A 12,997-nucleotide genomic window follows, 5' to 3' on the forward strand; every position below is an offset into this window, starting at 1 on the left:
TCCTTTCTTTATTCAGTCTTCTTGTTGTATTTTGATAAGGTCTTAATAAAGCATTTACATTTTTGAAAGTGAAAATTGTTTCTCACATGGGGTTGGGGAATGTGGGGCTGGGTTGTCCACACTGGGACAGCTCTAAGGAACAACTTCACTGACCTGGCCAGACCTCCTTAGGAGAGACACTGGATCAATATCAATCACAGAATGCTGCAATCACCTCTTGTATAATAGGAACAGCAAAAAAAGACACCCTTTAAGATAGGAATACATATTTCTTAAAAGGTCTCTGAATTATTTTTCCATAACTGTAATAGGAAATCTTCGTAATGAACAGTACTAAAGCACAGGGAAATCAAGGCAGAGCCATGGTTTGTCAGGACTTGCTTGATCCTAATGAGCCCTGTGGTGCATTTGGAGCTGAGCCCTGGAACCTCAGGGCCTGAGAGGAGATTGCACAAACCTTTCCAGGAGTCAAATCAGTAGAAAACCCCAAAGTGTCTCAAAGCATGAATGGGTCCCACTGAGGTCCATCCCCAACACAGGATCATCATGGACTCCTTGGAGGGGAGAATTTGAGGCCAGGATTGACCAAAAACTTCTGAGAGACTCAGTGCAGACAGGAAATTCCTAAGTACCTTAAACAACTTGAGTATCTCAAAGTATTAATGAGCCCCACTGAGTGTCAGTACAAAGCTCTCCAGGGACTCGTTAAAGCAGATAATTGGGGCCATGATTGCACAAAACTCTCACAGAGTCTGCATCAAAAGGGAAACACCAAGTACCTTCAAATAACTGGAGTACCCTGAAGCATTAATGATCCCCACTGAGTGTTGTTACTGACAAAGCCTCTCCAGGGACTAATTACAGCAGATAATTGGAGGCCATGATTGCACAAACCTCTCAGAGACTCCAAGGCAAAAGCCAAAGCCAAAGTCCTTTGAAAAAGCTGCAGTCCCTGCAGGGAGCATGAAGGAGCCCCCAGGGCCATTGCTGAGCAAGGCTCCCCAGGGACTCCTTGCAGCAGATCCTTGAGGCCACTGGGATGTGGGCTAGGGGGGGATGCTGAGGGCAGCACAAGGGGCTGACAGTGCCCAGCCTGGCTGGGGCTGTGCCAGGAGGCCCCAGGGCCTCAGGACAAGGTGTCTCCTCCCAGCCCTTGCTGGCACAGACCCTGCTGAGCGCCAGGGCACCAAGACTTGGCTTCTCTTTGTCCCCACCTGTCAGCACTGCCTGCAGTTCTCTGCTCTGCCTGGGGCCTGGGGACACTTGCTCAGTCGTGTCCCTCTCTGGGACCCATTAAAAGTCCAAGAAAGTTTGGAGTTGGATACTGCCTTGGAGTTCTGGAGAGGTTTCTTCAGCTCCCTCTCAGGGACTGATGCTCAGGGCCTGAGCACAAAGCCCCAGAGGCTGATTCAAGTCCTTGTGCTGTGTCTGTGCTGCTGAGCTGGGCTGGGCTCCTGGCACAGAGGCAGCTCCTGCTCACCAAGAAGAGCTTCAAAAGCACATTTCTCTTGATGAGCAGCTCTTGTGCCAGCCCAGCAGGGCTGGGGCACTGCCTGCAGCCAGCCCGGGCACAGCCCAGAGGCACAGAGAGCTTCAATCAGTCAGGGCTGGGAAGGGGCTGAGAAGTGCCTGGGGCACAATCACTGCCAGCCCTTGGCACAGGAACCTCTGGCTGCAGGACAATGCAGCTGCAGCTCCTGGAGCCATCTCCTCAAGCTGGAACATGCCAATGCCTGCAGAGCCTGTGAGTACATTCTCTGCTTGTCTCTTGTGCAGAGCAGCCAGGGGTGCCCAGGGCTGTCCTGCAGAGCAGGGTCCTGCAGCCCAGGGCGCTGTGCTGGGGCAGGGACTCTGCTGCCTGCCAGGGACAGCTCTCAGCCAGCCCTGGCAGCTGCTCCCAGCACTGGGGGACAAGATCTGGGTGGGAGGAGACAGCTGGTGAGGCTTGGAAGTGTTCTCCTTGTGTGGGGAGGATGCTGCATTGTTCAGGACTGCTCCTAGCATGGCAGTGAACTGCAGAACATTTCCAAGTAGATTATACAGGGAGCAGAGCAAGGGAGGAGCTGAATAAAAGGGAAAATCCTGCTTTTAAATCTACTGCTCTGGGTTTCTGGGATGAGAATCTGCATGTATATTTCCATCTCTAAGTTCAGGTAGAATAAAATAAAGAAATTTTCCCTGAGATCTGCATAAACCAGGCAGTGACAGAAATCAGCACAGAGACCCCCACAGCCAGCATCAGTGTCGCTTTTCCAGCCTCCTCAGGGTTGCTCTGACGTTGCCATCAGAGCCTGCAGAGCCAAAGCTGCCCCTGGGCAGTGCCTGAGCTGGGAGGGCTCTGCAGGGCAGAGCTGAGCCCCCAGGGCTGGGCTGGGCTCTGGCAGCACTGACAGGGCCCAGCCCTGGGCACAGGGAAGCAGCTGCTGGCAGGGACAGCTCCAGGCAGCAGAGCCCTGGGCAGGCAGTGGGGGGAAAGTGCCCCCAGGCTCTGCTGGGATATTTCAAGTCCTCTCCAAACCCAACTATTCCATGATTACTTTTTTTACAGATCCCCATGCCAAGGCATCACAGCAAATGTCCAACAGCAGCTCCATCAGGCACTTCCTGCTGCTGGCATTGGCAGACACGCGGCAGCTGCAGCTCCTGCACTTCTGCCTCTTGCTGGGCATCTCCCTGGCTGCCCTCCTGGGCAACGGCCTCATCATCAGCGCCGTAGCCTGCGGCCACCACCTGCACACAGCCATGTTCTTCTTCCTGCTCAACCTGGCCCTCGCTGACCTGGGCTCCATCTGCACCACTGTCCCCAAAGCCATGCACAATTCCCTCTGGGACACCAGCAACATCTCCTACACTGCATGTGCTGCACAGCTCTTTTTCTTCCTGTTCTTCATCTCAGCAGAATTTTCCCTCCTGACCGTGATGTGCTACGACCGCTACGTGTCCATCTGCAAACCCCTGCACTACGGGACCCTCCTGGGCAGCAGAGCTTGTGCCCACATGGCAGCAGCTGCCTGGGCCAGTGCCTTTCTCAATGCCCTCATGCACACGGCCAATACATTTTCCCTGCCCCTGTGCCATGGCAATGTCCTGGGCCAGTTCTTCTGTGAAATCCCACAGATCCTCAAGCTATCCTGCTCCAAATCCTATCTCAGGGAAATCAGGCTTATGGCTGTAAGTGTGTGTTTAGCACTCAGATGTTTTGTGTTCATTGTTTTCTCCTATGTGCAGATCTTCAGGGCTGTGCTGAAGATCCCCTCTAAGCAGGGACGGCACAAAGCCTTTTCCACCTGCCTCCCTCACCTGGCTGTGCTCTCTCTGTTTGTCAGCACTGCTGTATTTGCTCACCTGAAGCCCCCCTCCATGTCCTCCCCATCCCTGGATCTGGCCCTGTCAGTTCTGTACTCAGTGGTGCCTCCAGCCCTGAACCCCCTCATCTACAGCCTGAGGAACCAGGAGCTCAAGGCTGCAGTGTGGAGACTGATGACTCGATGGTTTCAGAAACATTAAACTGCTGGCCAATTTCTACAAATCACTTGTAATAAAAGTCATCTTTAATACTTCTTCTTGGTTTCCCAGTGGAGGTATTTTTTCTTTGATTTAGTTTTTTCAATATTGTCCACAAATAAAGGTCATTGTTTGTGCCATTTCTTGTTTTGATTCACTCCCCATTCCCTTGGCCACAGACTGTGTCAGTGAGGGGCTGCACTCTTGGTGGGTTTAAAGGAACTAAAGGATCTCCCAGCAGAGTTTTCAGCAGAGATGCCCTTGTGTTGCCTTCTCTGGAGCTGCAGCAGCAATGTCTGTGTGCAGAGCTGGGGCAGATCAGTGCTGGCCCAGCAGCTGTGCCCAGCAGCAGCAGCAGCAGCAGCACTTGGTGTTGCCAGTGCTGCTGCCGTGGCCCTGCCCCGCTGCCCTGGTGGCCCTGGTGTTGCTGCAGGGCCTGAGTGCTCTCGGGGCCGGGCACAGCCCTGGGGGTGGCAGTGCCGGGGCTGCAGCAGGGACAGGCCATGGGCACTGCTGGGGCAGCGCTGACGCCTCAGGCCAGGCCCTGGGGGCTCCAGGCTCCTTGCCCAGGCTCTCTCAAGAACACGGCCAGGCCAAGGCTCAGCACAGAAACCCCCGTCAGCAGCCCCAGGCTGGCCGTGGGCAGGCTGGGGGCAAACAGCATGGCTGGGGCTCTGCAAGGGCCCTGGGGCAGACGGGAAGGAGCAGCAGAGCAGGGGCTGATCCATGCCCAGTGCGCTGCACAGCCCAGGGCAGCGTCCCAGAGCGTCCTCATGCAGCTGCCAACAACATCCCCCCTCTGCAGCCCTGGCCTCTCCCCCAGCTCACACAGGTGCCCCATCCTTGCAGGCACAGACACGGCAGCACTGCCTCAGCAGCCCCTGTTTGCATTGCACACAGCAGGGCCAGCACCCCCATGCTGTTGCTGTGGGGACATGAACCTGAGGGAGCACAAATGCCATCAGCCCCTGGGGCCAGCAAGGCCTGGGAGACACCAGGGAAACCACTCAGCTTTGTCCTGGCCTCTGCAGTCAGCCGGAAAGTTTGTTCCCATCAGCTGGGAGTTTCCTGTGCCACTGCAGACGCTGTTGCTCAGAGCCAGGGCTGCCTGGCAGCCACCCCCAAACTGCCCTGACCATTTCCTTTGTGCCACCTTTGCTTTCTTTTCTCTTCCTGATAAGAATTTCTTCCTATTGACCACCCCAGGGGGGCTAGAACTGGACACCGCAGTGCTGCCCAACCAGTGCCCAGCACAGGGGAAGTATCCCTTCCCTGCTCTTGCTGGCCACATCATTCCTGATCCATAGAAGTGCCAGGGTTTGGATGAGGGAAATGGTGAGGAGGGGATGGGGACAAAGTGTTTTTGATTGTCAGCCATGAAGGGTCTTTTTCTTCATATCTATTCAAACTCAATTAGAAGGTGCTGAGAATGAATATCAACTGAGGATAGCTGATATCCTTCTATAAACAGGAAAAGGAAACAGGACAAAAGAATTCTCTTGCATTGTTTTCGATATAGTACTTTCACTTTGAATAGAGTTCTCAAATCAGTCTAAATACCACAGAAGAATTGAAAATTTGAATTATTCCCTGGGTCTTTTCTTGTTTGGGCATTTTGAGCAAATGTTTATGAGCCTTTCTCACTGAATTCATGAACTGAAGAGCTCAAGAAAGAAGAGGCCTCTGGAGTAGTAAAACTCATCAGCAAACTCCAAGTGGCTGAGGATCCATCCCCATCAGAGCAGCAATGAACAGCAATGGGCACAGCTTTGTGGCTGCCCCAGCTTTGGCATGGGCCCTGGGCCTGGAGCAGGAGCAGCTCTTGAGGGCCCCAAGGCCGGGGCTCTGGTGCTGCCCTGGGCAGATGGGATGGCAGCAGGGGCTGCAGAGCTCTCAGCACCTCAGGCTGAGAGGAGCAGGGCAGCCAGGGAGCCTCCTTTGGCCTTGGCCAAGCACCTTCCCCCATGGCTGGGGCTGAGTCCTGTGGCAGCTGCAGCTGCTGCTGTGGCCTTGGCAGGGGCTGAGGCCGTGGGGCCAGTGCCCAGAGCAGCCTGGGCTGAGCAGAGCTGTGGGGCCAGAGCCGGCTGGGCTGGGCTGGGCTCAGAGAGGCCCTTGGTGCTGCCCAGAGCTCAGGGCAGCTGGCAGAGCTTGCAGGGAGCTGGGCTGGGCTCCGAGAGCCTGGCCCAGAAACCATCAGTGTCCATCTCAGCCTGGCTGAGCGTGCAGGGGCAGGACTCAGGCCAGGCCTTGTGGGGCAGGGCCAGCGCCTGTGCAAGGCATTGCAAACAGGCAAGTGGCCCAGAGAGGAGGCTGCTCTGTGCCCTTGGTGGCATGGACAGAGCAGGGAGGGGGCCCAGGACATTTGTCAGCGCCAGCCTCTGTGCCCATGCGTTGGCAGCCCTGGCTGCTGAGCCCAGCTATGGCCTGGGCTGAGTTTGGCTGTGGCCCAGCTCCATCCTCCTGCGGGGCTCAGGGCCTGTTCCCAGCCATGGCCAGCCCTGGCTGCCTCTCTGCTGGCCCAGAGGCCGGCAGAGCTCGGGGCAGGGCTGTCTGTGCAGCCCCACAGGTGCCACGGGCTCTGCAGGAGCTGGCAGAGGCTGCCCAGCAGGGAGGCCATGGGGCACAGAGCCCCAAGGCTGCTGTGGGCACCACGGCACAGGGGCCGTTCCCAGCCGCAATGCTCCTGGCCTGGGCTGGGCCTGCACAGGGGCTGGGCCACCATGGCTGGGCCAGCACAGGGCCACAAAGGGGCCACGCAGCCGCTGCCGGGGCTGACAGCAAGGCCAGGCACACACAAGCAATTGCTGAGCATGGCCTGCGCTGCCCAGGCCTGACTGTGCCAAAGGCAGAGCTCAGCTGCCCTTGGGGGCTGCAGCAACACTCCAGAGCCCAAAGAGCCTCCATGGCTGGGCTGGAGACCAAGGCTGCAGCAGGGAAATGCAGGGCTGCTGTGGGATGGGGAGGCCATTGAATTCCAGCACACACCTCAGCTCTCTGATGATCCCGGCACCATGCTGGGCCCTGTTTCAGACTGGAGCAGAGCAGATGTTGATGGCACAGGAGCCCTGCGGGGCTGTCAGGGACCTGCATCTTGCAAGGTGCTCTGCTCTCCCTCAGGTGCTCTCAGAGAGATCCAACCCCAGCTGGGCACCTCAGGGCACAAGTGGCACTGCCTGTTCATGGGGACACAACTGATGTCTGCCTGAAAAGGGGCACAGGTTTTAATACTTGTTGGTTTTATAATACAAGCAAATCTTTATTATCTGGGTCACTTGAGTACTTTTAAGAAATGGCAAACTTTTCCCAGCAGGAACAGAAATTTCCTGGATCTACTGGATTCTTCTACTGATGGCAGGAGAAGAAATACTCATCTTCCCCTCTACCTTTGCCACTGACATTCACTCTAATATTTAATGACCCCACTTCCTTCAGGTGTTTCCAGCTCCCCTGTTCAAATGTGCATGTCTAAGAACATCTCTTTATTTAGAGCAACTGTATCTATGTCCCTTCCATCACTCCCAGATTTTCTCATCCAGATGCTCTCTGGTCGTTCAAGTGCCTATCAAATGACTGGTTTCATGCTTTGAACTTCAGCTAGTTGCCAATCTTTCTGAAGTTCAAATATATACCACATTAGTTCACTAAATTACCTTTGCCTAGGTCTCTGTCTAAAACTCTTCCTGTAAGAAATCCCTTGGTGATAGTGGACATGTCAGAAGCTGCTGGGACATCACAGAGAGCATCTGAGAGAAGAGCTGTGATGGTTATTAAACTGTTCAAATGTTCAGCTTGTGTTTGTTGGCAAGAAACCTTTCTGTGCCTCTGAGTGTCACCAGGCCCTGAGCCCAAAGGACACAAACCTGATGAGTTGTGGTTCACACTGCAGGGGCTGCACTTGGACCTTGGCTCTGCACAGGAGAGCTCTTCATCCCCTTTCTCTCTTTTCCTCCCTCTGGGCATGGAGGGAGCTCCTGACTTCAGCCTGTGACTCGTGTGTGCAAAGAGCAAATCTGGACAGAGTCGGGGCAGGGAGGGTTTGGGGGGACCTTGGGATCTGTGCTGGGCACAGAAGGTGTTTTCCATTGATCTGAGACTGTCTGCTGTGCAAAGTGGATTTAATATCCAGCAGAGGAATGACTTTTGCATTTGATGGAGCTGTGCCTTCCCTTGGCTTTGTTGGCTGACAAGAAATGAACATCCCTCTGTGTCTCGGGCAGCTCCTTCTCCAAGCAAAGCAGGTGGGAGTAGGAGCCAAGGAGCTGAAAGCTGCAGGTGCAGCCTGGGCTGGACGGAGCTCAGATTTGCACAAGGCTGCTCTGAGTGCCAGGGCTTGGATGGGAGAAATGGTGGGGTGCGGGTAGGGACAGAGTCTGATTGATTGTCAGCCATGAAGGGTCTTGATTTTCATATCTATTCCAACTGCATGAGGAGGTACTTGGATTCAGTGTCAATTGGAGATTGCACATATCGATTTATGAATAGGAAAAAATCCTTTACAGGACCTAAAAAATGTTTTCTCACTGTCTTTTTAAATATAATGCATTCACTTTGGAACACACTACTGAATTCTGTCAAATTAACCACAAAAGATTTGAACACTTAATTTATTCCCAGAGGCTTGGCTTGTTCAGGTGTTCTGAATGTTAATGAGCCCAGGGACACTGAATTCCTGCACTGAAGAGCTGAAGGCTGAACAAGTGATTTGGAAAATTAAATCAAATTATTCCCAGAGGCTTGGCTTGTTCAAGTGTTCTGAATGTTAATGAGCCCTGGGCCACTGAATTCCTGCACTGAAGAGCTGAAGGCTGAACAAGCCTCTGGAGCAGTGAAATTCAGCAGCAGCCTCCAAGTTGCTGAGGATGTCAGCAGCCCCCAGTGAGGCCATCCCTGCCCAGAGACCGTGGGGGAATGGGCAGACAAGGAGAGTGTCCCTGGGGCTGGGGCAGCACAACTCAGAGGCACCAGCGGCTCCAGCTGGGCAATGGAGTGTGGAATGTGGCTGGGAAAGCCCTGCCTGGGCTGGGCCAAGCAGGACACACAAGCCCTGACCCCCATCCCCCAAACAACTCTCTCAAGGAGACCTTTAAAAGGAATTACAATTGTCTGTGTGCTCTGAGTTTGACTCCCTGGAGAAATACCAACAAAGATTCTCAGGAGCTGAAAAGAACAAAACAGGCACTACTGGGAGCTTTAGAAAATCACAGAAACTTTGGCAAATAGTTTATTATGACATTGTAGTGGTTTTAGTTTGTTAATTTAAGATTTTTCTAATATTGAGATTTCCTAATTAATGTATTGATGAGTGTGGTGAGTTTTAGTGTCAGTTAATTATTTATGTATTTATTTTGTTGTGAGATAGGATTATGGGAAAGGTAAAGTAGTCCTAACATTTTAAAAGGGTATAGAGAAATTTTTATTAAAAGTAAATTGAAAAAGAAAAAAGTAGTAAGAATTAAAATAAACCCTTTAGAACAGTTTTTTTTCTTGATAACTTTTTCTTTGTACTGACAATGTAAAGTAAGTAAACTTAAAATTTCTAGTTCGTTTACTATTTCAAGAATAGTCTTTTTTTAGTTTACTTTAGGAGAGAAGTTTTTCTTGTTAATGTTATGGAGATTTTTTTACAAGAAGAAAAATTTTTTGGTTGTTGTTCTTAATTCTGTCATGGATATCAGTTGTCTGGGGAACTTTGTTCTTGTGAAGTTGTTTTTATTGCTACAAGCTTTTTCACAGCTTGTAGATGGGCCATGTCAACTTATGGGGTATTGTTTTAAAGATGAGTTCTTTAAGGGTAAAAGTTCTATTTTTTGCTTTTAAAATTATTTTTATCTCTGGGAATAGAGATCTCCTCTTGTGGATACTGGATTACTTGGATTTTTTCCCTCCTGTTTAAACTTTTGATGAAATTACAGTTATTTTAACATTTGTTTATTTTAGTATGGCGGGTTTTTTTTGATATTATTTGTAATTTTTTTAAAAAGTTTTTTGTGTTAAAAAGAAAAAGAGTTTTTTTCATTATAGTTTACAAGAGGATTTTAGTTTTAAGATTAAGGTATTTTTTCTTTTTTTATTTGGGATTTAATTTCTCCTTTACTGACTTTAATGGTTTTATATATTTTTTTTATATTCTGGTACTTTGCTTTTTTCATTTACTCGATGGAGCAATGAGGTATTGAAAGGATTAACACCTGACCTGCCAGTAACTTGTGGTGGAAGTTGTGGTTGGGTTGTGTTAGGATTGGTTTTATGGTTGGTTTTGGGGGTTTTTTTGTTTTTAAGTTTTTAGTTGTAGGGTTATTTTGTATGGGTTGTAGGTTGTAGGAGTTTTTGGTTTGAGTTGTGTTGGGGAGAGGGGACTTGATGGTGAGATTTTAATAGCTGTGGCTGGCTTTGTTCTGGTTGGGGTTTTGTAGCCTCTTTTGTTTTCCTGTTTGGGAGTTGTTGGGGTTTGGTTTGGTCAGAATGGGGCCGACGGGGAGGGGGGCAGCCTGGAGAGGGGGGAAGGGGCTCAGCCCATGGCAGGGTTGCTTGGTTTGGTTTGGTTTGGTTTGGTTTGGTTTGGTTTGGTTGAGATGGGGGCCAGGGTCAGGGCCGCTGCTTCTTTGTTGACTGGAAAAGAAAGAGGAGGTTCCTGGGTTTTTTCATCTTTAACATTTGTATTTCACAGAGGCGTGTTCAGTATCTCAGTGGTTTAACAGATTGTCAGTTACACAAAAAGTTAAGAATCACTTTTTAAAATTCTTCTCATGTCAAATTACAACAGATATTCAATCAACAAAATCATTTCTCAAAGCATTGACTTGGCCCATTCAACTTCAGAAACTCTAAGCCTGTTCAATTTAGTGTTAATAAGAATTTACAGGAGCACAGAAACAGAAGAAGACGCAGAAAGAGAGAAAGACAAAAAAGATGCAGAGAGGCACACAGAGCTACCAACCCCTGGATTCCAGCAGAGTTCAGAAGGAAATTCCAAGAGGAGGTAGGGTCAAGATGTGTGCTTACCCTGTGTTCAGCCTTCAACACCCCTTGGTCTCCCTGGGCCCTTCCCCCAGGTGGGGCTTGGGCTCATTTGGTCCCTCAGGAGCTGGGCTGGGGGCTGCAGAGGTGGCTGTGGAGCATTGCCTGTGCTGTGCCAGGGACTGGCAGCCACTGCTGGGCTGGGATAGAGGCTCTGGGGGGATTGGGGTTCCAGGGCAGGGCAAGGCTAGACCTGCCCCTTCCTCCCCCACACATGAAATGTTTCCAGCCAACAATCTCCTCCAGTCTGTCACAATAGGGAATGTTGGAGGTGAAACCCCAATTCCGGCCATGGGCACCTGGCTGAGAAGGACAGTTCTTTTCCATAGGAAGGAAAGGAAGGAGCCCCAGTGTTTCAGTAGCAGATGAGAGGAGACCCTCAACATGCCAAGGTCAGCTGGACCAGTCAGGCAGCCCCCAGGATGCCAAACAAGCCACACCTGCACTGTGTTCTCCTGGTTCCAGTGGCCCTGCAGTGTCACAATGGTCTCTGTGGTTCCAGAGGCCCCACAATGTCACAATGATCCCCTTGGTCCTATGGATCCCCCAGTGTAACTATGGTGCCCTTGGTTCCATGAGGCCCCGTGGTATCCCAATGAATCCTTGGTTCCATGGTGCCACACAATGTCAGAATGCTCTGCTTGGTTCCATGGGACCTCATTGTGTCACAATGGTCTCACTGGTTCCATCTGGCCCTGCAGTGTCAGAACATCCTCTTGGTTTCTGAGGCTCACAAGGGTCTCCATGATTCCATGGTGTCCCACAGTGTCACAATGGCTCCTTGGTTCCATGACACCCCAAAGTGTCACAATGGTCTCTTTGATTCCATGAGGCCCCACAGTGTCACAATGGTCCCTTGGTGTCACAGGGCCCCACACTGTCACAATGGTCCCTTGGTTCCATGGGCCCTGTGCTGATGCATTCCCCCCTCCCCTTCTCAGGCCGCCCTGCCAGATGAGAAATGCTCCTTGGGGCTCGGCCTTGGCCAACAGCCCCTGGGCTCAGCTCCTCTGCAGCTCATCACAAACACTGTCTGCCCCAGGCACTGCTGCTGCCCAACCAGCTCCTGCTTTCTGGAGGAGCAGCCCTGGGAACTGGTTTTGTTCCCTCCGTGGCACAACATCCCTGTTCTCACACTGCCAAAGAAAGCTGTTGGTGCCAAGTGCGGCCAGGATGAACCATTGCTGGGACTGAAGCCCCTCTCTTGGGGCCCTGCAAACAGCGCTCCAAAAGGAGCCCTTGGAGCTCTCCTGGGCCAGCCACTCCCTCTGAGTGGGGCCTCTCCCAGCCGGGAACTCTCCCGTTTGCTGCACTCGGGGATCCCCAACAATGACGGAGCCTGGGCCGATCCCCCCACTCCTCCAGGCTCAACCCTTCACCCGTTGGGGAGATGCCAAAGGATCCACAGGGAGCATTTCCTGCCCTCAGGGGAATTTCTCACAGGTGCCTTGCACTGACTCTTTGTGGAACATCCTCTGGGGGAGGCTGCAGCGCCGGGGGCGGGGGGACCCGGGGGGACAGGGGACCCCGCTGTGCACGAGCAGGGTTGGACTCCTCTGTAGGGAACTATGAGGGGGGCTGGGGCAAAGTGACCTCCCCAGTGACCTCACACAGCCCCTGTGATGTCACACAGCCCCTGTGATGTCACACAGCATCCTGTGATGTCACACATCCCCTGTGATGTCACACAGCTGCCCTCTGATGTCACACAGTCAACGATGAGATGTTACCCTATGATGTGATACAGCTGCTCTGTGATGTCACAGAAGTCTCTGTGACATCACAGACTGCTCTATGATATTACACAGCCACCCAGTGATGTCACCACTCTCTGATGTCACTGAGCCACCCTCTATGATGGCAGAGTCTGCTCTATGGCCTTACACTATGATGTCACAGACAGCTGTGTGATGTCACAGCTCCCTCAGAGATGCCACAAGACCCTCTCTGTGATGTCATACTGACACTTTGTAATGTGTCAGTATGTGTCACATATGTAATGTGTCAGACTTTCACCTCACAGCCAGCTCTATGATGTCATACAGCCATGCCATGACGTCACAGATTGCTCTGTGATGTCACACAGTTCCCTCTATGATGTTGTAGCTGCTCAGTGACCTCACACAATGAGCTCTGTCATGTCACAGCCCAATCTGTGACCTCACACAGCCCACTCTGGCTGTCACGCAGCCCCTTGCTGACATCACAGCTGCTCTGTGCCTCCGTGACACAGCCACAGAGGAGCTGCTGTGACACAGCCCCCTCTGGGACATGCCACAGCCCCTGCCAGTGCTGCGCCCCTGGGAGCTCTGTCTGTGCCCTGCTGGTGTCCCTGAGGGGCCCTGGCAGTGCCCCAGCCCTGCTGGGCTGTGCACAGGAGCTGCTCCTGGCCAGAGCTGTCTCTCTGCAGCTCTGCTGCCCTTGCCAGGAGCTGCCTCTGGGCCAGGAGCCTGGCCCAGCTCTGCAGCACAGACAC

The 12,997-nt window shown here is 52.2% G+C and overlaps 2 protein-coding genes across 2 annotated transcripts in view; both read left to right on the top strand.

The window, feature by feature from the left end:
* Nucleotides 1–12,997, top strand: part of LOC143692497 (uncharacterized) — a 53,179-nt gene that overhangs the window by 11,833 nt on the left and 28,349 nt on the right. The window lies entirely within an intron of this gene.
* Nucleotides 2,575–3,507, top strand: LOC129130707 (olfactory receptor 14J1-like). Its single transcript, XM_054649290.2, has one exon. The coding sequence runs from the start codon at nucleotides 2,575–2,577 to the stop codon at nucleotides 3,505–3,507; it is 933 nt and encodes a 310-aa protein (XP_054505265.2).

Source organism: Agelaius phoeniceus, assembly GCF_051311805.1.
Source record: "Agelaius phoeniceus isolate bAgePho1 chromosome W unlocalized genomic scaffold, bAgePho1.hap1 SUPER_W_unloc_1, whole genome shotgun sequence".
Lineage (NCBI taxonomy): Eukaryota > Metazoa > Chordata > Aves > Passeriformes > Icteridae > Agelaius > Agelaius phoeniceus.